Source organism: Oryctolagus cuniculus, chromosome 8 (genome assembly GCF_051225735.1).
Source record: "Oryctolagus cuniculus isolate XC-2025 breed Fujian yellow rabbit chromosome 8, ASM5122573v1, whole genome shotgun sequence".
NCBI lineage: Eukaryota > Metazoa > Chordata > Mammalia > Lagomorpha > Leporidae > Oryctolagus > Oryctolagus cuniculus.
This window is the reverse complement of record NC_142874.1, coordinates 148,728,590-148,751,791: the sequence shown is the minus strand read 5'-3', so window position 1 is coordinate 148,751,791 and position 23,202 is coordinate 148,728,590. Positions and strand designations below refer to the sequence as shown.

General features: G+C 50.8%; 1 protein-coding gene across 1 annotated transcript; it reads right to left on the bottom strand.

The window, feature by feature from the left end:
* Positions 1–14,401: 14,401 nt before the first annotated feature.
* LOC103346076 (disintegrin and metalloproteinase domain-containing protein 21) lies at positions 14,402–16,597 on the bottom strand. The gene has a single exon (XM_008251574.4). It carries the CDS (start codon positions 16,595–16,597, stop codon positions 14,402–14,404), a length of 2,196 nt encoding a protein of 731 aa, XP_008249796.2.
* Positions 16,598–23,202: the final 6,605 nt, after the last annotated feature.

Sequence of the window (23,202 nt, the reverse complement as noted above, 5' to 3'; positions counted from 1 at the left end):
TGGTGTGATTGGGGTGGGAGCCATCCTAGCTGTGCATGCATTGTCCAGCACGGTTTCTTCCTGTTACCCTTCATCTCCTCCTGGGACAGGTCCACTCCCAGTGCCGCTGTATCCCAAATCCTCGTGCTGTGTTTGTGCTTCATGCTGCCTCGAACCTAAGCGTCAGACTCCAAGCTCACTCTCATCTTCTGCTTGCTTACGCTCTGGTGGATCCAGCTGCTATACTGTCCCTGTCTCTTTTCCCACTGGATCCCTGTTTAGAGATATTGATATTCCACTGTACACCCACATCCCCCATCACAAATGTTTCCATGTCTTGCTCAGGGCTTTGTCACAACTTCCCTGTAGATCCCAGAAGCCAGGGAGGCCCTTCCTGTGAGACCCGTGCTGTCTTCCCACCAAGAAGCAGCATCCTGAGCACAGGAACCTGAGCCAGGTCTTGGGAAGAGGCTCCCTCAGGTTTCAAGGGCATTGAAAGCAACTCCAAAGTCCCCTAGAATGCAGCTATGCGTTCAGTAGGGTGGAGCACCCCACTGGGAAGGTCCCAGGGCAGCATGAATGAGAACTGGAAGGGAGTTCGGGCCCAGCATGTGAACTGGGAGAGGGAGTTTAGAGAAGATTTAGATGGGGTCCTGGGTGAGGCAGCACCTGTCCTGGAGAAGAATGGGGGACTCTTATTGCTGCTGAGTCAACAGCCCCACCCCCACCCCCGAGAGCCCTGAGAGGGGCACCTGCTTCCCTGAGTCCCACAGGCCTTCACTTTGTGCCAATGGGGGCAGGAGGGCAGGAGGGGGCCTGGGCAATGGGTGTTCCCCCAGGAGATGGGAGAAGACAGCAGCGAGAGGCCATGGATGCACAGTAGCAGGTGCGAGTCCCACCGCAGAGGAGAAGCCACCCCAGACACCACACCAAGTTCCTTTCCTTCTAGGGGTGGGCCGGGTGCTTCTTGTCTGCTTCTGAAATGCTCTGATGGCTGAGGGGAGCTGAGCCTTCCTAGCTGGGGTGTGGAGGAAGGGACAGCTGGCCACAGGCCCTGAGCAGGAGCAAGGTCCTTCTGTCCCCAGGCCCGGGCTGCCCCAAAGCCTGTGTCCCACAGCCCAGCTCAGCCCAAGTCACAGGCCTTCTTCCTTTCTGAGACCTGCAGGACCCTGGTACCAGGGCTTAGCAGGTGTCACCTGGAGCCCGCTTGGGAGATACGGGACACTGTAGGGGCCTTGGAGGAGCTCCCAGAGCCCGGGGCACACACGACTGCTGCTGTCGGGGATCCCACTTGTCTTTCACACTCAACAGAGGGCGCAGGCCCTGGGCCAGAGGAGGCTGCCGCTGAAGGCACAAAGGGCCATGGGCATGTGGGTGGACACAGGGGGTGGAGCTGTGGAGGGCTGAGGTGACTGCCAGCAGGCAGGATCCTGAGGACATGTGTGGTGTGTGTGTGTGTTTGTGTGTTTGTGTATGTGTGTATATGTATCTTTGTGTATGTTTGTGTTTGTGTGTCTGTTGTTTGTGTGTGCCTGTGTGTTTGTGTATGTGTGTATTTTTGTATATGTGTTTTTGTGTGTATCTGTGTTTGTGTGTTTGTGTATGAGTGTGTATGTATGTGTGTGCTTGCATGTATGTGTGTATGTCTTTGTGTGTGTATATGTATTTTTGTGTATGTGTTTGTGTGTCTGTGTGTGTGTCTGTGTGTTTGTGTGTCTGTGTGTTTGTGTCCATGTTTGTGAGTGTGTGTGGGCTCACAGCTTCACATCTACTAGGAATGAAAGAATGAAAATGAGTCTTCAAACATTGTTAGATTTGTTCGTTTGTTTTCTTTCAAAGAGAGAGATCTCCCACCCTCTGGTTCACTGCCTAAAACAGCTAGGGCTGATCCAGGCTGAAGCCAGGAGCTGGGGACCCAATCTGGGTCTTCTTGTGAGTGTGGCAGGGGCCCAGGTGCTTGAGGCATCACCTGCTGATTCCCAGCTCAGGCAGGCAGCTGGAATTGGGAGTGAAGCTCGGGATCCAACCCAGGCACTCTGATATGGGTGGTGGTGTCCCAGGTGGCATTTAACTGCTATGCCATGTGTCCACCCCCAAACCTTGTTCAATAACAAGTATCATGGGTTCGGAAACACCAGGGTCCTCAAACACTGCTGGTAGGAATGTGAGGTGGTCCAGATACTTTGGAAAACAATTTGTCACTTCCCCAAGGATTGAATTTACCAGAACTTACTTACCAAGAGCACCCGACTCAGCTCTTCCTTTGTAGTGGCATGCTTACACATACATGTGGGCACTGACGCACATGCACACATTTGCCTCTATCATGCGTGCGTGCACAAACAACCAGGCTGGCAGGCACATACCTGTGCATCTCTGCCCACACACATGCATGCAGATGTGCAGCTGTGTACTGTGTACACATACATGCACTTACACATACATGCACAAACATGCTGACATACAGACATAGCAGGCACACATATAGATTCCCTCCATATGACATCCAAACTGAAGCATGATCTGGTTTCCTCCCCATGCAGAGAAGGGTGAGGGATCAGAAATGCTGTAGAAAAACGGGCTGGGCCAAGCTTCCCATGTGCTTGAACCAGCATCTGCTGCTTTCTCAGGTATAGATCAGGAAACAGGATCTGAAGGGAAGGAAGCACGACAGGGGATGCACGCATCTGGACAACACCTTAACTCACAGTGCAAAGCACCTGCCCTGGTACATTCCTTTGGCACAAGGACTGGGTAAATGATGTTAGCATACATATCAATTCCTTTGGGCACATGCACAATTGCTAAATGAATCATAATAATCTGTGTAGTGTGTCAGGAGTCCTTGTCTGGTGGGAGGCATCTCCATAGTCTAGAGCTCCATTCCTCACCACTTTACCCTTCTGCTCTCCACAACAGCTCCAGGACAGACTGGGGCATCCTGAGTGAGTTCGCAGAACCCCCTTCCTATAAAAGTAGATGGGCAGATCAACTAACCAGAAAATCAACAAAGAAACGGCAGAGCTAATCGACACTATGGACCTAACTGATATCTATACAACATTTCAGCCCAAGGTGTTGCAGAATACACATTCTTTTCATCAGTGCATGGAAGTTTCTCTCTCTCTCTCTCTCTCTCTCTCTCTCTCTCTCTCCCTCCATCCCCCCATTGCTTTTGGTTTTTATTTCTACATTTTTTAAAATTTTATTTAAGGTATACAACTTTCATGTATTTCCTATATACAGATTCAGGAATATAGTGATACTCCCTATCCTACCTTCCCTCCCGCCCACACTCCCACGCTGTTTCTTCCTCCCTCTCCTATTCCTGTTCTTAATTTTTTTACAGCTTATTTATTTATTTATTTATTTGAAGCAGCATTACAGAGGGGCAGAGGCAGAGAGAGAGATCTTCCATCTTATGGTTCACTCCACAAATGACTACAATGGCCAGAGCTCTGAAGCCAGGAGCCAGGAGCTTCTTCCAAGCCTCCCATGTGCATGCAGGGGCCCAAAAACTTGGATCATCTTCTATCACTTTCTCAGGCCACAGCAGAGAGTTGGATCAGAAGAGGAGCATCCAGGACTCGAACTGGCACTGCAGGCGGTGACTTTATCCATGTGCCACAACACTGCCCCCCCATTCTTGATTTTTATAAAGAGCTGTTTTCAGTTAACTTTATACTCATAAGATTAATCCTAAACTAAGCAAAGAGTTCAACAAATAGTATGAAGAAAAGAACACTGTCCCCCAGCAGTCAAGACAAAGCTTGTACACAATAATCAAATCTTGAAATGGTAATTTCACACCTAGAGATTACCTTTTAGGTACTTTGTTACCACAGATCAGGGAAAAATTTGGTTTTGTCTTTTTGGGACTGGCTTATTTTACTAAGTATAGTGGTTTCCAGTTGCATCCATTTTGTTGGAAATGAGAAGATTTCTTTCTTTTTTTTTTTTTTCACTTCTGTGTAGCATTCAATAGTGTATACATACCATAATTTCTTTGTCTGGTCTTCAGTTGGTGGTCATCTGTGTTGATTCTATATCTTAGCTATTGTGAATTGAGCTGCAATAGGCACAGGTGTACAGGTAGGTACATCTTTCATATGCAGATTGCATTTGGTTTGAGTAAATTCCCAGGAGTGGGAGGGCTGGGTCATATGGGAGGTCTATTTCAGATTTCTGAGGTATCTCCATGCTGTCTTCCACAGTGTCTGCACAAGTTTACCTTCCCACCAACAGTGCATTAGGGTACCTTTTTCCCCACATCCTGCAAACATTTATTGTTTGTTGGTTTCTGTATGAGAGCCATTCTAACCGGGGGGAGGTGAAACATCATTGTGGTTTTGATGTGCATTTTCCTGATAGCTAGTGATCTTGAGCGTTTCTCCATGTGTCTGCTGACCTTTTGCATTTCTTCCTTTGAAAAATGCCTGTTCAAGTTATTTGCCCATTTCTTAACTGGATTGTTTATATTGTCATTGTTGAGTTTCTTGAGCTCTTTATAGGTTCTGGATATTAACTCTTTATCAGTTGTATAGTTTGCAAATATTTTCTCCCCTTCTGTCAGTGGCCTCTTCACGTTGCTGGGTGTTTCTTTTGCAGTACAGAAGCTTCTCAGTTTAATGTAATCCCATTTGTCAATGTTGACTTTGATTGCCTGTCCTTCTGGCGTCTTTTTCAAGAAGTCTTTGCCTACACCAATGTCCTGTAGGGTTTCCCAAGTGTTCTCTAGTAATTTGATGGTATCAGGTCATACATTTAGGTCTTTAATCCATTTGAGTGGATTTCTATGTAAGGTGTACAGTAGAAGTCTTGCTTCGTACTTCTGCATGTGAAAGTCCACTTTTCCCAGCACCATTTGTGAGGAGACTGTCCTTGCTCCAGGGATTGATTTTAGCTCCTTTGTCAAAGATAAGTTGCTTGTAGCTGCATGGATTGATTTCTGGAGTTTCTATTCTGTTCCATTGGTCTAAACATCTGTTTGGAGCCAGTACCAGGCTGTTTTGATTACAACTGCTCCGTATTATGTCTTGAAATCTGGTATTGTGATGCCGCAGGCTTTGCTTTTGTTGTATAAGATTGCTTTAGCTATTTGGGATCTCTTGTGTTTCCATATGATTTTTTAAAGGATTTATTTTATTTATTTGAAAGGCAAAGTGACATAGAAGTAGAGGCAGACACACACACACACAGAGAGAGAGAGAGAGAGAGAGAGAGAGAGAGAGAGAGAGAGGTGTCTTCTATCTGCTGCCACTCCCCAGATGGCTGCAATGGTCAGAGCTGCACTGACCCAAAGCCAGGAGCCAGGAGCTTCTCCTGAATCTCTCACATGGGTACAGGGGCTGTCTTCCACTGCTTTACCAGGCCGTAGCAGAGAGCTGAATCAGAAGTGGAGCAGCCAGAAATTGAACTGGTGCTCATATGGGGTGTCGGCACTACAAGTGGCTGCTTTAATTGCTATGCCACAGCCACAGCCCCCCCCCCCTTATGATTTTTAGAATTGCTTTTTCTAGACCTGAAAAGAGGTCATTGATACATTGATTGGGATCACATTGAATCTGTATATTGCTTTCAGTATATGGGCATTTTGATGATATTAATTCTTCCAATCCACAAACATGGAAGATTTTTCCATTTTCTGTGTCTTTTTCTATTTCCTTCTTTAATGTTTTATCATTTCCATTGTACAGATCTTTGACATCCTTGGTTAAATTTAGTCCAAATATTTAATTTTGTGCAGCTATTGTGAATGAAATAGATATTAGAAGTTCTTTCTCAGCCGTGGCAGTGTCTGTGTATACAAAAGCTATTGACTTTTGTGTGTTGATTTCATATCCTGCCACTTTACCACTCTTTTATAAGTTCCAATAGTTTCTTAGCGGAGTCTTTTGAGTCCCCTACATATAGAATCATGTCATCTGAAAATAGGGATAATATGACTTCCTCCTTCCCAATCTGTATCCCTTTGATTTCCTTTTCTTGCCTAATGCCAGTTGCTAAAACTTTCAGGACTATATTGAATAGCAATTGTGAGAGTGGGCATCCTTGTCTGGTTCCAGATCTCAGTGGGAGTGCTTCCAACTACTCCCCATTCAATAGGATGCTGGCCATGGGCTTGTCATAAATTTCCTTAATTTTTTTGAGAAATGTTCCTTCTATATCCAATTTGCTTAAGGTTTTCATCATGAAGGGATGTTGTATTTTATCAAATGCTTTTTCTGCATCTATTGAAAGAATCTCATATGGTTTTTGTTCTTCAGTTTGTTAATATGATGTATCACATTGACTGATCTGATATGTTGAACCATCCCTGCATACCAGGGATAAATCCCACTTGGTCCAGGTGATTGATCTTTCTGATGTGCTGTTGGATCCGTTTAATTAGTATTTTGTTGAGGATTTTTGCATCTGTGTTCATCAGGGGTATTGGTTTATAGTTCTCTTTCTCTGTTGTGTCTTTCTCTTGTTTAGGAATTACTCAAGAAATGATGCCGGCTTCATTGAAGGAGTTTTGTAAGATTCCCTCCCTTTCAATTCTTTTGAATAATTTGAGAAGAATTGGAGTTAGTTCTTCTTTAAATGTTTGGTATAATTCAGCAGTGAAGCTGTCCAGACCTGGCTTTTCTTTTTAGAGAGGGCTTTTATTACTAATTCAATCCCCATCTTATTATTGGTCTGTTTAGGTTTCCTATGTCTTCAGGGCTCAACTTTGGTGGATTCTATGTGTCCAGGAGACTATCTATTTCTTCTAGGTTTTCCAATTTGCTGGCATACAGCTCTTTGATAATGATGGCTATGCCTCCGTGTTTTTGTGTGTAACACATCTTTCAGCATCATTTTTAAGAGTGGATGAGTGGTGATACATTCTTTTGATTTCTGTTTGTTATGGAATATCTTTATTTCACTGTCATTCATATGAGAGTTTTGCGGGGTACATTATTCTAGGTTGATTTTTTTTTCTCTTAAGACTTGGACTATGTTTCTCCATTCTCCCCTAGCCTGTAGGGTTTCTGTTGAGAAGTCAGCTATGAGTCTAGTTGGAGATCCTCTGAAAGTAATCTGGCTTTTCCCTCATGCATATTTTGGAATCTGTTATTTAAGTTTTACTGTGGAGAGTTTGATTACAATGGGTCATGGTGAAGCTCTTTTCTAGTCATGTCTATTGGGAGTTCTATGTGCTTCCTATGCTTGGACATCCCTTTCTTTCTCCAAATTGGGGGGGGGGGGTTCCTGTAATTATTTCACTAAATAGGCTTTGTATTCCATTCTGTCTTTCCATGGCTTCAGGAATTCCTGCAATCTATATGTTGGATCATTTGATAATATCCTCTAAATCTTCTTCTCCTTCTCCTTCTTCTTCTCCTTCTCCTCCTCCTTCTCCTTCTTCTTCTTCTTCTCCTCCTCCTCCTTCTTCTTTTCTTTTTCTTCTCCCTTCCTCCTCCTCCTCCTCTTCTTCTTCTTCTCCTTCTCATTCTTCCTCACCTCTTCTTCTTCTTTTCCTTCTTCCTCTTGTCTGAGACATTTTCAAAGATTTGTCTTCTAGCTCATATAGTCTTTCTTCTGCTTTACCAAGTTTGTTATTAAGGCTTAAAATTTTTTTATTTGACAGGTAGAGTTACAGACAGTGAGAGAGAGAGAGAGACAGAGAGAAAGGTCTTCCTTCCATTGGTTCACTCCTCAAATGGCCGCCACAACCGGAGCTACACGGATCCGAAGCCAGGAGTCAGGTACTTCCTCTTGGTCTCCCACGCGGGTGCAGGGGCCCAAGCACCTGGGCCATCCTCCATTGCCCTCCCGGGCCACAGCAGAGAGTTGGACTGGAAGAGGAGCAACTGGGGCACCCATATGGGATGCTGGCACCACAGGTCTCGGAGGATTAACCTAGTGTGCCACAGCACCAGCCCAGAATCTCAATTTTATAGTAAAATTTTTAATTCATACCATGTATGGATTTCTGTAATCATGAATTTGCTTATTGTTTCTGAGTAATCCTATTTTTACTCTTGAGTCACATTTCATGCATTTCATCAATCTCTTCATCTTCACATTGTAATATTGAAGTGCTGCTGTGTTTCTTTGGGGGAGTCATGTTGTCTTCCTTATTTTAGTTTCTTGAGTTTCTGCATTTATTTTTAGGGATTTGGGGAGATACTTGTTGGTTTTTTTCTCTGATTTTTTTTTTTTATCTTTGAACTATGCCTCTGTAGCTTAGTGAAATGTCTGCCTTTAACACACAGTGCCTTGTACTGGGTGTGACCTGAGGGGTCTGGTCTTTGCTCCAGGGTGGGGCAGGTATCCAGGATGAGACCCAAGTTGCGTGTGGCAGATGATCTCTTGTTAGCAGAAGTGTGGTATGGTCACATCTGTTGGCTTCATCACAACCTCACCTCCTCACCTCCAAGATGATCAATGCCTGGGTGTTAGCCCTCAGTGGGTACAACACTCATCTGTGCTTCTGCATGAACTGCACAAAGGATCTGTGCAATCCTCAGTGTGAGCACGGAGTCCCTCTTCAATGGACCTACCCCAGCAAATTGGGAAGCCCTGAGCACGTGGAGCAGCCCACAGCAACTTCCCAGAGACCCAGATACACCCTGAGCCCTCTCCTGCAGTCAAAGAGTTCCCAGAGTCTCAGCACACAAGGCTCCCACAGTTACGGGATGCTGAGGATCTTCTGTCTTGCTATTCTGTCTCATCCACAGAGAGGCAGAGATGCTCCTAGAGCCAGCTGCCTGTGGTTGCTCCACCTAGGCGGTTCGAGCCCTGGAGCCGGTGATATGTTGAGAGGCTGGCGGTACTTCACAGTTGTAAGTAGGTGCCAAGTTGTGGTCAATCCTCCCAGCCAGACTCTAAGTAACTGGGGAACACGAACTTTTCCCTGTGGTAAAATCCCTGGATCATATGCGTACACAAGAGCCTCAGGCCACAGCCCTACTCATTTCACAATCCTGCCTTCTCCCAGCAGGTTGCTGGGTGTGTAGGAGAGTCTCTGCAGCTGGTGCTGAGGTCAGAATGTTCCTTATCTCTGCCCCTTGCTGGGTGCATGCCGCTGAGCTGCTGTGGCTGCTACTGCTGACAAGATGGCATCTTGTTCCTGCCTGTTGCTGGGCACAAGCACAAGATCTGCTGCAGCTGCTACCTACTTATGTCCAAAATTGTGCCCAGCCTCTCTGAGCTGGTGGCTATTCACCATTTTGGGGGGAATGGGAGAGAGAAGTGAGCCCCTTTCTTTCACTGAGTGAGCAGGCACCTTGTTCCCCCCAGGGCTCTGGCCAGACTCAAAGACAGTGTAGTCAGCTAGGTTCTCCGTCAAGCTGCGTCACCAGTGGCTTGGGCCACTGCAGTCTAATCTCATCTTGCTCTCCAAAGCTGGTGCTGTCTCTGCTCCCTGCTGCTAGGGTCATGTGATGTGACTGTGCTCGTTGCTGCCACACAGATCCATGACATCTCTCCTCCTGCAGAATCTTCACTGCAGTTTTCCCTGCAACTCTCCCCTGAGAATGCATTTTCCATTTTTTAACATTTATTTATTTATTTGAAAGTCAGAGTTACACTGAGAGAGGAGGAGAGGCAGAGAGAGAGAGAGAGAGAGAGAGAGAGAGATGTCTGCCATCCACTGGTTCATTCTCCAGATGGCTGCAACGGCCTGCGCTGTGCCGATCTGAAGCCAGGAGCCAGGGGCTTGTTCCGGGTCTCCCCACATGGGTGCAGGGGCCCAAGGACTTGGACCATCTTGTACTGCTTTCCCAGGCCATGGCGGAGAGCTGGATAGGAAGTAGAGCAACCGGGACTTGAACTGGTGCCCATATGGGATGCTGGCACTGTAGGCAGCAGCTTTACCCACTATGACACAGCGCCAGCCCCTTTCCCATTTTTTTAAAAATAATTTCTTCTAGCCTAGAGCAGTCTGTCCTTTCCCTATTTCACCATCTTGGAATCCCCCAAATATGTACTGATTCTGAAGTATCTGAGTCATCACTTTATAACTAGCCTCATACTCATATAGCTACACTTTTCAGGAGTATATCTCTCACCACCAAAAAACATCACTAACAACCAAATAATAGGCCATTGTATCTGCAAGTCCTTGTATAGATGCTATCCCTGCCTTCTAGAGGACAATGGGCACAGCTCAGGTCCATCGTGCTGTCCACTCCCAGGAAAATATTCAGCAGACCTGTTTTTACAACTATCCTCACAACTGGAGAGGGGAACCACACCCCAGTGCACACCCAACTCTTTTGCTTGGTATTTGGTTACTGTTCCTGTGAGGGTCAGTGTCAGGGTCAGGTCAGGGTCGGGTCAGGGTCAGGGTCAGGGTGAGGTCACGGCCAGGTCAGCGTCAGGGTTAGGGTTCAGGTTAGGGTTTAGGGTTTAGGGTCAGGTCAGGGTCAGGTCAAGGTTAGGGCTAGGGTTTAGGGGCAAGGGTCAGGTCAGGTCAGGGTCAAGGGTTAGGGTCAGGGTCAAGGGTCAGGGTCAAGGGTAAGGGTCAGGGTTAAGGGTCAGGTCATGGTCAGGTCATGGTCAGGGTCAGGGTCAAGGGTCAGGGTCAGGGTCAAGGGTCAGGGTCATGGTTAAGGGTCAGGGTCAAGGGTCAGGGTCAGGGTCTGGGTTCGGGTTAGGGTTTGGGTGAGGGTCAGGGTTTATTGTTAGGGTTAGGGTTAGGGTTCGGGTTCGGGTTAGGGTTCGGGTTCAGGTTAGGGTTAGGGTTAGGGGTTAGGGTTCGGGTTAGGGTTCGGGTTCGGGTTAGGGTTCGGGTTTAGGGTTAGGGTTAGGGTCAGGGTCAGGGTTAGGGTTAGGGTTGGGTTAGGGTCAGGGTCAGGGTTAGGGTTAGGGTCAGGATAAGGGTCAGGGTCAGGGTCAGAGTCAGGGTTAGGGGTTAGGGTTAGGGTTAGGGATAATGTTAGATTATTATGATTCATTTAGCCATTGTGCATGTGCCCAAAGGAATTGATATGTATGCTAACATCATTTACCCAGTCCTTGTGCCAAAGGAATGTACCAGGGCAGGTGCTTTGCACTGTGAGTTAAGGTGTTGTCCAGATGCGTGCATCCCCTGTCCTGCTTCCTTCCCTTCAGATCCTGTTTCCTGATCTATACCTGAGAAAGCAGCAGATGCTGGTTCAAGCACATGGGAAGCTTGGCCCAGCCCGTTCTTTCTACAGCATTTCTGATCCCTCACCCTTCTCTGCATGGGGAGGAAACCAGATCATGCTTCAGTTTGGATGTCATATGGAGGGAATCTATATGTGTGCCTGCTATGTCTGTATGTCAGCATGTTTGTGCATGTATGTGTAAGTGCATGTATGTGTACACAGTACACAGCTGCACATCTGCATGCATGTGTGTGGGCAGAGATGCACAGGTATGTGCCTGCCAGCCTGGTTGTTTGTGCACGCACGCATGATAGAGGCAAATGTGTGCATGTGTGTCAGTGCCCACATGTATGTGTAAGCATGCCACTACAAAGGAAGAGCCGAGTCGGGTGCTCTTGGTAAGTAAGTTCTGGTAAATTCAATCCTTGGGGAAGTGACAAATTGTTTTCCAAAGTATCTGGACCACCTCACATTCCTACCAGCAGTGTTTGAGGACCCTGGTGTTTCCGAACCCATGATACTTGTTATTGAACAAGGTTTGGGGGTGGACACATGGCATAGCAGTTAAATGCCACCTGGGACACCACCACCCATATCAGAGTGCCTGGGTTGGATCCCGAGCTTCACTCCCAATTCCAGCTGCCTGCCTGAGCTGGGAATCAGCAGGTGATGCCTCAAGCACCTGGGCCCCTGCCACACTCACAAGAAGACCCAGATTGGGTCCCCAGCTCCTGGCTTCAGCCTGGATCAGCCCTAGCTGTTTTAGGCAGTGAACCAGAGGGTGGGAGATCTCTCTCTTTGAAAGAAAACAAACGAACAAATCTAACAATGTTTGAAGACTCATTTTCATTCTTTCATTCCTAGTAGATGTGAAGCTGTGAGCCCACACACACTCACAAACATGGACACAAACACACAGACACACAAACACACAGACACACACACAGACACACAAACACATACACAAAAATACATATACACACACAAAGACATACACACATACATGCAAGCACACACATACATACACACTCATACACACATACACAAACACACAAACACAGATACACACAAAAACACATATACAAAAATACACACATACACAAACACACAGGCACACACAAACAACAGACACACAAACACAAACATACACAAAGATACATATACACACATACACAAACACACAAACACACACACACACCACACATGTCCTCAGGATCCTGCCTGCTGGCAGTCACCTCAGCCCTCCACAGCTCCACCCCCTGTGTCCACCCACATGCCCATGGCCCTTTGTGCCTTCAGCGGCAGCCTCCTCTGGCCCAGGGCCTGCGCCCTCTGTTGAGTGTGAAAGACAAGTGGGATCCCCGACAGCAGCAGTCGTGTGTGCCCCGGGCTCTGGGAGCTCCTCCAAGGCCCCTACAGTGTCCCGTATCTCCCAAGCGGGCTCCAGGTGACACCTGCTAAGCCCTGGTACCAGGGTCCTGCAGGTCTCAGAAAGGAAGAAGGCCTGTGACTTGGGCTGAGCTGGGCTGTGGGACACAGGCTTTGGGGCAGCCCGGGCCTGGGGACAGAAGGACCTTGCTCCTGCTCAGGGCCTGTGGCCAGCTGTCCCTTCCTCCACACCCCAGCTAGGAAGGCTCAGCTCCCCTCAGCCATCAGAGCATTTCAGAAGCAGACAAGAAGCACCCGGCCCACCCCTAGAAGGAAAGGAACTTGGTGTGGTGTCTGGGGTGGCTTCTCCTCTGCGGTGGGACTCGCACCTGCTACTGTGCATCCATGGCCTCTCGCTGCTGTCTTCTCCCATCTCCTGGGGGAACACCCATTGCCCAGGCCCCCTCCTGCCCTCCTGCCCCCATTGGCACAAAGTGAAGGCCTGTGGGACTCAGGGAAGCAGGTGCCCCTCTCAGGGCTCTCGGGGGTGGGGGTGGGGCTGTTGACTCAGCAGCAATAAGAGTCCCCCATTCTTCTCCAGGACAGGTGCTGCCTCACCCAGGACCCCATCTAAATCTTCTCTAAACTCCCTCTCCCAGTTCACATGCTGGGCCCGAACTCCCTTCCAGTTCTCATTCATGCTGCCCTGGGACCTTCCCAGTGGGGTGCTCCACCCTACTGAACGCATAGCTGCATTCTAGGGGACTTTGGAGTTGCTTTCAATGCCCTTGAAACCTGAGGGAGCCTCTTCCCAAGACCTGGCTCAGGTTCCTGTGCTCAGGATGCTGCTTCTTGGTGGGAAGACAGCACGGGTCTCACAGGAAGGGCCTCCCTGGCTTCTGGGATCTACAGGGAAGTTGTGACAAAGCCCTGAGCAAGACATGGAAACATTTGTGATGGGGGATGTGGGTGTACAGTGGAATATCAATATCTCTAAACAGGGATCCAGTGGGAAAAGAGACAGGGACAGTATAGCAGCTGGATCCACCAGAGCGTAAGCAAGCAGAAGATGAGAGTGAGCTTGGAGTCTGACGCTTAGGTTCGAGGCAGCATGAAGCACAAACACAGCACGAGGATTTGGGATACAGCGGCACTGGGAGTGGACCTGTCCCAGGAGGAGATGAAGGGTAACAGGAAGAAACCATGCTGGACAATGCATGCACAGCTAGGATGGCTCCCACCCCAATCACACCATGAGCCGTGTGCCCTCAGCGGCCCAGGTTCCAGGCTGGCTTTTCACCCTGGCCGTCTGCTCCCTCCCAGGCCAGGACAGTTGTTGCAGTCAGGCCTCCTCACATGCCGCCTCTCACGGAGGGATCTGTGCCCCAGGTTGGCACAGCTTTTGCCTGGTGATGGGTTTGAGCCCCCATCCCTCTGTCCCAATGCTCACAGCCACTCTAGTGCGGAATGGGAGACTTTGGTTGGGAGGCCTAAACTCATTCTGGATTCAGGAAAGGAGAGTTTACTCAGAAGTGGAGGAGAAACGCAAGCCCAGGAACATTATTTTGGAGAAATGTCCTGAACGTCTCCTTCAAGGAGCTGGGGACGACTTCATTAATCCTGGGACGAGTGGCTCAGGCCTCACCCTGCTGCTGACCCAGGTGTCCAACTTCAGGCCGAGACATGGGCTCCTATGGACGCCTAACGCTGATGGAAGGATGTGAAGACAACAACGTGAGGTCTCAAAGATGTATTCAGCTGAGCACCAGTGACCCATCAGGGAGAACTGCCGACAGAAACCTAGGCCTCCCGCCTCCCCCACGACAGGGGGAACGACCCCTGTGTGCAGGATGCATGATCTCTGCGCTGCTGTCTCTTGCACTGATTCTTTTTCACAGATGTTCCTGCTACAGGATCTGTATTTTACAGGGGTCGGGAGGCTGACTGATACTTTACTGTTCCTCAGGAATTGTTTCTTCCTTGACAGTGGTAGTCATAACTGTCCGTACTCGTGAGGCCATCCCGAAGAGCAGAGCAAAAATCAAGCAATAAAGGCGAGCAAAGACAACTCTCCAATAGATCACTGGTGCCATGCTTTGCCTTATTGTACGCACTCTTTTAAGAGGGGGTCCACTGTCCACACTCCCACCAGAACCTGTATTTCGGCACGCCGGGGGATCCCAGCCCACATGGCAGTGGCAGTTCTTTTTATTGTTGCAAACTCCTCTGAAATTGCACTTCTCAGGGGAACAGTCATAGTTCAACTTATCCAAAGTCGTATTGCACTCTCTGTTAAAACAGAAAAGCCCATCAGCACAGGGAGTACCGTTTCTCACGTGTCCAACATCAATCGCTTCATTCCCACGGTGTTCATCCAGCCCAAAACAGAAGACACCATCGTATAAAGACTGATGGAATGAAACGTGCTCCTGCAGCTGGGGAATCCGAGTGACGTTGATGCACTGCAGCTTTCCACACTTGTTGTTTGCTCTACTACATCCACTGTGTACACGTACCACAATACCTCTAGAACAATGGCCAAATCGGAACCCTATTTCATTTATCCGATAGCAGCTGTCGTGACCATTCTGAGCATCTTCACCAAAGATCTCTTTGCAGTGGATACTGCGGTCAGTGCAGTTCCCCTGATAGCAGTAGCCCTCTTCAGTGCATGGGGTTCCATCTTGCAAATAAAAATCATCAGGGCATGTGAAGGTGGACCCCCGACAGTACTCTGGAAGGTCGCATATGTTCTGGACGGGTCTGCAGAGAGTCCCAAGAGGGGAGTAGGTGCAGTTTGTGCAGCACTGTTCTCTATCACAAACACTTCCAGGTGTGAGTTCACAGTTGGCTTTACAACATTTGTTGGCATGACACTGCTTGAAGGAGCCACAATCACATTTCTCCCTTCCCTCTATCTTACGGTTTCCACAACGTTCCTGAAGTAGAGTTTTATTACGGTAATCATAGATTGGTGAGAAATAGCATCTTGAATGAATATTCCCTATTATATGTTGAACATGAGTAAAAGTACAGTTGCTAAAGGAATCAGTCAGTTGAGGGTATCTGTACATTACACAGGTGGCTCTTCTATTGCAAATGCACCATGGGTCGTCAATCCACACACCCAAGAGTTTTGCCTGTTGGTGTGCAATTACAACACCTAATGAAAAATAATGTCTGCCAGCATATCCAAGATAGTTAAATGCACTACGGCCACACATCCAATACGAATGAAGCTCATACTCACTTTCATGTGGCCTACTTGGCGTAAGTACTATGCATGAGTGTGGAGAAAGTGTTGTAAAAAATGTAGTGGAATACAGATTATGAAATGGACTTCCTGGAACCCTATAGTCATCAATAGGGGATATCGGATCTGCTTGATCATATATGATTAGGTAAGAAACATAAATCTCAGCATACATAGTTCTGAAAATATTATCAACAACATGGTACAAATGCATTATAAATTGGACGGTTTTTGACACATTGGTGAATACCTGAAACAGTCCATTAGTAACTTGAACCTGATGCTTCACATGGAACATATGGGCACTGTACAACATAAAAGAGAACCTGGGAGCCACAGTGCTGTTCACCTCAGAGAAGAAGGGGTCCATATCCTCCTTGTGTTCCAGCGAATACATGGGCCCCGTGGCGTTGTAGTCGGCCACTATCTGAGAAACGATGTGTTCAAATCTGTGGGAGTCCCTAAGGGGTTTGATTTCGTAGGCAAGGTCATCCAGCTTCATGATGCCTTCCAGGCCCCCATAGCAGGTGTCAATGGTGACGGTAGACAGAGGAATGTCCTGCAGGTGGCCGAGGTAGTAGCAGTCCATAGGAATGTAGGGATAGTCCATCTGCAAGGCTCCTTGGTCATCCTGAGTCATCATTAGCAGGTGCCCGGGCCAATTAAGCTTCTTTCTCCGCATACGGATGACGTGTCTTTGGCCCCCAAAACGCAGGCTATAGGAGAGCCAGCCTGGCAGCTGAACACCTTTGCCCTGGTGTAGCTCCTTCCTAGGAATCACCACCTCAGATGAAACATAGCGCCACGAGGGACGACCAGGGGAGCTCTGGCCCGGTTCCAGGTGCGCCCAGAGCCCAAGCAGGAGCAGCATGACCGATCCCTCTGCCAGCACCATGGCCCAGCTCGGGGATACGTGTCTGAGGAGTGGGCTTGGAAAAGTGTCCAGAGAGCCAGATCCCAGGCATCTGCTGTGGCCTCTTCACTGCCAGGGGGACACTGACAGACAACACAGGTCCTCCCCAGGCTCCCTGAGGGTTTAGACAACAGAAGCAGGGCGTGGCAAGTTTGGGTCTGGGCATTGTGTCATCAGAGCTCAAGGGGGCTGGGGTCAAAGGGCCCCACACAGCATCAGTATCTCCCTTTGGTTTTGGCAACTCCTTGTGAGCAGCAGAGTGTCTGGAAGATGCGAGCCCAGCATCTTCTCATCCAGACAATTGTCTCATTAGGGAGAGAATTCACTTATTAACTGTATTGTGGCAGGAGTGCAATTGGGATTGTACTTAATGCAGGTAGTAGAAATAAGTCAGAACAGAAAGTTACATCCAACCAGGAGACAGCTGTTTTCTCAGGTGAGCTCAGTCAGTTCACACACTGCCTTTCTAGAACTTTGTGTTCAGCCTCCAGAAGCAACCTGAACAGGAAGGTGAGCTGCAGGGTGGTGGGGACACGAGGAGCCCCAACAGCTGTGAGACGCTGGCATTAACCCTCACCTCAGCCCCAGGCATCACAGGGGGAAAGCATCTGCAGTAGTCACCCCATGGACAGAATTCAATGTGAGGTCTGACTTCTGGGCAGCATCACCCATGTGAACCTGTCTGCTGAGGCCCACTTTGATAGATAACTCTGCCTTAGGGCACCTGCTTGTGCCTTGTTCAGACCCCAGACACTGGGCCTGTACAGGCAGACAGCCGGGCAAGACTCCCCCTGTCAGGTGCTTGTTTGGCTGGGGCCCGGAGGGGGTGAGTTGACCCACAGTAAATCAGCTAATTTCATAAAATATTTCCTTGTGAAAGAAGATAGTGTTACTGGATGGTAGCAAGCAGGGCTCACCAGAAAGGACCCAAGCAGCACAGCCAGCCATGGGCTGTCAGCCTCCCCAAGGTACCCCCTTACCACACAGGATCCCTGGGGCAAGTTTCTGTAGCCAGAGAGGACTGAGTCTGTAAGCCAAGGCTCTGGAAAGCAAGCTCTCACCGTCCAGGGGATTTCTGGTCTTCCTCCAGTGGTGGCACCTGGAGGACCAGGTGCCCACGATAGCTGCAGGGCTGAGAGTCAGCCTTGAGCCAGGCCCAACGATAGCCCTGGCTGGGCCCACAGCCCCTCCTCAGCGAGGGCCACCGTTTCTCCCCTGCGCAGGCAAGGAGGAGACACATCAGTAAGGCAACTCTAAATTAGAATCAGGTATCAGAAACGCACTCAGCAATACTTCAGTAAAAACACAGCAGAGAAGGACTCAGGGCCAGTGAGACAGCAGGGAGACTGAAAAATGACAGAGAAGGATGGGTTACTTCGGACGTATTGTAGGTTGTGTGTTGGAAACAAACACACAGAGCAGGGCAAGGCAAGCACGACTGAGAAATGAAAACACACACCGACTGTTTTCTGACATAAACTAGAGGAGTTTATTTCAGATACGGATTAGCACCTGCTCACTGCAAACCCCAGGAGGCTCTGTCCTCGCTCCCAAGCCCTCCTCTGGAGACTGGCATTCCAGGCCCTTGGCTGAGACAGAAGCTGCCGCAATTAGGGTCCAACCATGGAAACACCGAGTTCTAACATTAATCCCCCTGCTTCCCTCTCCTTTCTTTTCTGAATCCTGATCTCCCAGCAGCCCTGCCCCCAACACAAAGGCACACATGAGTGCAAACAAGGGGGCACACCCCTCCTAGGATTTCCACAGTGTGGGCTGCCCAGGGCAGGTGGTCAGCCCACATACAAACACTGCAGACCCTGCTCGGTAAAGCTCACAGCATATGTGGATCCACAGGTGGACACTGCAGGGCAGCTCCGCCGGTGGACATCCACAGTGAATCCCAAGGGAGCCAAGAAATCAGCTCTGTGGTGGACAAACTGCATCTCCCACTCCAAACCCACGTACGGAGGCCCAGCCTCTAGAGCGCTGTGTTAGGAGACCGGCCTGTGAGGACGAGGCCGAGGTAAGACCTACCACCAGTGTGGCCCTGACCCAATCTGCTGGGGGTCCTTACAGGAGGAGGAGACGGGGATGCAGATGAGGGGTACAGGGGAGGAGGAGGGGCCCAGGGAGCAAGCCTGGCACACCTGGATCTTGGTCTGCAGCCTCCAGGATTGTGGGAAAGAATCTCGCTTGTGAGCCCCAGTGTGGCCCTTGTTTCCACAGCCAGAATGGAATGACAGACAGGACAACAAGCTCCAGGATAGCCCTGTCTCCCTGAGTGGGGACCACGTCCACCCTCACGTCCAGCACCTCCTGCAGAGGGCGCCTCCCCTCCTCAGACACCCTCCCTCCTCACAGCCCCTCCCCCCTCCTCAGGGCCCTCCCCTCCTCTCTTCACAGCCCCTCCCCCCTCCTCAGGGCCCCTCCCCTCCTCTCCTCACAGCCCCCCCATCTCTCCTCACTGCCCCTCCCCCCTCTCCTCAGAACCCCTCCCACCCTCCTCAGAGCCCCTCCCCTCCTCACAGCCCCTCCCCCCTCTCCTCTGAGCCCCTCCCTTCCTCCCAGCCTCTCCCCTCCTCTCCTCAGGGCCCCTCCCCTCCCCTCCTCACAACCCCTCCCTTCTCCTCCTCCCAGCCCCTCCCCTCCTCTCCTCAGGGCCCCTCCCCTCCTCATAGCCCCTCTCCCCCTCTCCTCAGAGCCCCTCCTCTCCTCACAGCCCCTCCCCTCCTCTCCTCAGGGCCCTTCCCCTCCTCTCCTCACAGTCCCCCTCCCTCCCCTCCCCTCTTCACAGCCCCCCTCCCTCCCCTCCTCACAACCTCCCTCCCCTCCTCACAGCCCTTCCCCCTCTCAGAACCCCTCCCCTCCTCTCCTCAGAGCCCCTCCCCCCTCTCAGAGCCCCTCCCCTCCTCTCCTCAGAGCCCCTCCCCTCCCCACAGCTACCTTCCCTCCCCTCCTCAGGGCCCTCCCCCTCTCCTCACAGCCCCTCTCTCCCCTCCTCACAGCCCCCCTCCCTCCTCTCCTCACAACCTCCCTCCCCTCCTCACAGCCCCTCCCCCCTCTTCAGAACCCCTCCCCTCCTCTCCTCAGAGCCCCTCCCCCCTCTCAGAGCCCCTCCCCTCCTCTCCTCACAGTCCCTCCCCTCCCCACAGCTACCTTCCCTCCCCTCCTCAGGGCCCTCCCCCTCTCCTCACAGCCCCTCTCTCCCCTCCTCACAGCCCCCCTCCCTCCTCTCCTCACAACCTCCCTCCCCTCCTCACAGCCCCTCCCCCCTCTTCAGAACCCCTCCCCTCCTCTCCTCAGAGCCCCTCCCCCTCTCAGAGCCCCTCCCCTCCCCTCCTCAGGGCCCCTCCCCTCCTCTCTCTGCCCACCCTCTGGGCTACATGTCAGGAGGGGTTACAGGCCAGGGAGTCTCTCTGAGAGATGAAAGGCCTCAGGGTCACTCATTCCTGAGGAACTCAGGCCGCAGATCTGTACAAACTCCTGCGAAGGAGGATGGACTCAGTCTGACGCTCAGCGCCTGTGCTCAGAGCACTTGCGTCTGGTGACTGTGACTGAGCTCCAGTCTCCAAAGCTTCTCACGGGCAGCTGTTGCAGGCCAGGAATCAAGGTGAAGAGGTCACTCACCGACTGCTGATCGCCCCATGTATGCTCGGCTGGGACAAGCCCAGAGACGCGCACAGCGGGCTGAGTGTGAGCCCTGCTCCTGGGAAGCCCATGGTGAGGGGAGGGCTGCAGCATCGCGCCCTCAGAGCTCCCAAGGCAGTTTCCGTGTGCCACACACCTCTCAGTCCTGGGACTGCTTCTGGGAGGAAGGTGAAGCTTACCCTGAGCTTTCCAGCTCCGGGTGTGGCAACCAAGGGCCTCCATGGCACTGGTGTTGGCTGAAGCTGAAACTCCTGACGTCTTCATCCCTGCTTCTCCAAGCTCTGCTCTGCTCTCCCCTCCCTGGACAGACGCATCCTAGCCTCTGATGATGTTCAAACGTGTCAAAATCACTCACTGCCCATGAGGGATCCAGGCAGTGTCCACGGTTCTGCTCACAGGGTCCAGACAACTCTGCTCTGTCTGGTGGGCTCCTACACATGTTTCAAAGCCCACCTTACCTGTCACCAACCTGACACATTTTGCCAGCCCAGCCCCAAGAGCTGCTTCTGCTGCAGCTTTCTGCTATAGAGCTGGTTGCACTGGGGCATCCATTTGTGTCTTGTTTTCATCTGTGCCTCCCATGTTGTGTAGCCAGGCCCTGTGGATGACTGTCTCACTTGCCCTGTGTTGCACACAACAGTGGGGAGTGGGTACGCTTGTCCTCTGTGCAAGGCGGGGAACAAGGCTTCATGGGCTGTGCTGGCACAGCTCTTGTGCAGCACCCTGCCTCTGAGCTCTGACAGCTGCAGGTCAGAGGGCATCTCCTCCCTGAGGGATCGAAGATGGAGACAAATCTCCAGACACTGTTGAGCACCTGGATCCAGCCATGCCTGACATCATACTGGACCTTTTGATTACTCACCCTAAGATGTTTTGAACAGGGCTTAAGCCCACTGTAATGTAAAATGTCCTGGCTATTCTCGGTGGATCCCCATATTGGTTGAGAGCCAGGTGGTAAGGGTAGAGGAGGTTCAGGAGTGACAAAAAGGCTCCTGCTGCAGAGTCCAGTAGCCCCAGAGGTTGTGATTGTCAAGCAGGAGAGCGGCCGGGTCTGGGTCTCTGGGGATAACGGTGACGGGGCCACGTCTGGGTGGAGTGGAAGCAGACTCAGGAGCCAGGGAGTCTCCTCTTGTGTGTGCAGGGCCTCCTTGCTGCAGGTGGTCTCTGACTGTACCTGAGAAAGCTGGGCCCACCTAAACTGCATGGGAAATGCTGTAGGCTGATTTGTCTTTTGTCCAGAGGCTGCAGAGAGGTGAGGGCACGGCTGGAGCAGCCCGGATCAAGGTGGGAGGGCCTGGGCTGCTCCAGACCCCTAGGAAAGGACCAAGTGTCTCAGTAAAGTCTCAAGACAAAGAACTTGCACAAGACAGGGCCTGGTCCTGGGGAGAGGGGGCTGCAGATGAGGTGGGCACAGCACTCAGACCCAGAGGGCAAACCTGGGGACTTGAACCAGTGCCCATATGGGATGCCAGCATCACAGGTGGTGGCTTTACTGTCTGTGCCCCAGGGCTGGCCCCGATTGACCACCTTTCGCCATCAAAGAGACATCTGTGAGCATGGCCAGCTCTCAGATGAAGGCACCCTGTATGTCAGAGCCAGGGTGCACCTGGATCTCTGAGCCCCCACCACAGTGGCCACCAGAGTCCTCTGGACCCCAACTCGGTGATGGAGAGGGTCACCTGCAGAGACAGGTCCCTCCTGGACTTTGCCTAGGTCACCTAGGAGCACTGCCCCCGGCTGTGCTGAGCAGACCAAGGAGCACGGCCCGAGAGGGGCCCCACTTCACGGCATGGACGCTGTCCTGTTCCCTGGGACTTCTGCTGCTTACAAAGCTGCTTGGCTGACATGCAGCTACACACTCCCTGCATGAAGAGCAGGGCTCATGGAGCAAGAGTGTCTGCTAGGGACTTCACACCAGCACTCCCGCCCATCTGTCCTAATGTCCATCCACTCCCAGGTGACAACAGAAGACAGCTCAAGCCTGTGGTGCAGGCTCTGCCTTGTGTAGGGTTTATCTGAGGTGGACTGTGCATCTGGAGGCAGTAAACTCAGATGGACCCTCTTGGTGCAAGTCTGGAGACAGGTGGTCAGCAAGGCTGAGTCGGGATGTAAGCAGGGATGGCTGGAGCCAGGTCCCTTACATGTGCAATGCAGATTGTCTACACTGGGGCCAGCAATGTGGTGTAGGGAGTTAAACCATTCCCTGTGACTCCAGCATCCCATATGGGCACTTGTTTGTGTCCCAGCTGTTACACTTCCAATCCAGCTCCCTGCTAATGGCCTGGGAAAAGCAGTGAAAGATGGCCCAAGTGTTTGGGCCCATGCCACTCACATGAGAGACCAGGATAAAGCTCCTGGCTCCTGGCTTCAGCCTGGCCCAGCACTGGCCATTCAGGCCATCTGGGGAGTGAACCAGGGAATGGAAGATATCTCTCTCTCTCTCCCTCCTTTTCTCTCTCCTTCTCTCCCTTTCTCCTTGTAACTTCTTCCAAAATAAACAAAGAAATCTTTAAAAAATAATTAGAACGAATATCTACCTCCTCTGCTGCCCTCTCTGGTTAGTGGGGGTGAAGACACCAGGGAAGGGCCAGAGCCACATCAGGCCCCAGGGGCAGGCGAGCATCCCCTCAGCTCCTCAGCCAGGTGTCCCAGGTAGCTTGGGGCTGTCAAAATGCAGCACCTGAGCCAAGGGGTCAGTCTGGTGGGACATTTTTTTTCTAAGATAGATAGATAGAGACAGAGAAAGATCTTCATCTGCTGGTTCACTCCCCAGATGGCCACAACAGCCAGGGCTGAGCCAGGCCGAAGCCAGAAGCCAGGAGCTCCATCCAGGTCTCCTATGCTGGTGGCATCACCTGCTGCCTCCTTAGCAGGAAGCTGGATTAGAAACAGAGCCAGGACCCAAATCTGGGCTCCTCAGTGTGGAATGAAGACAGCCC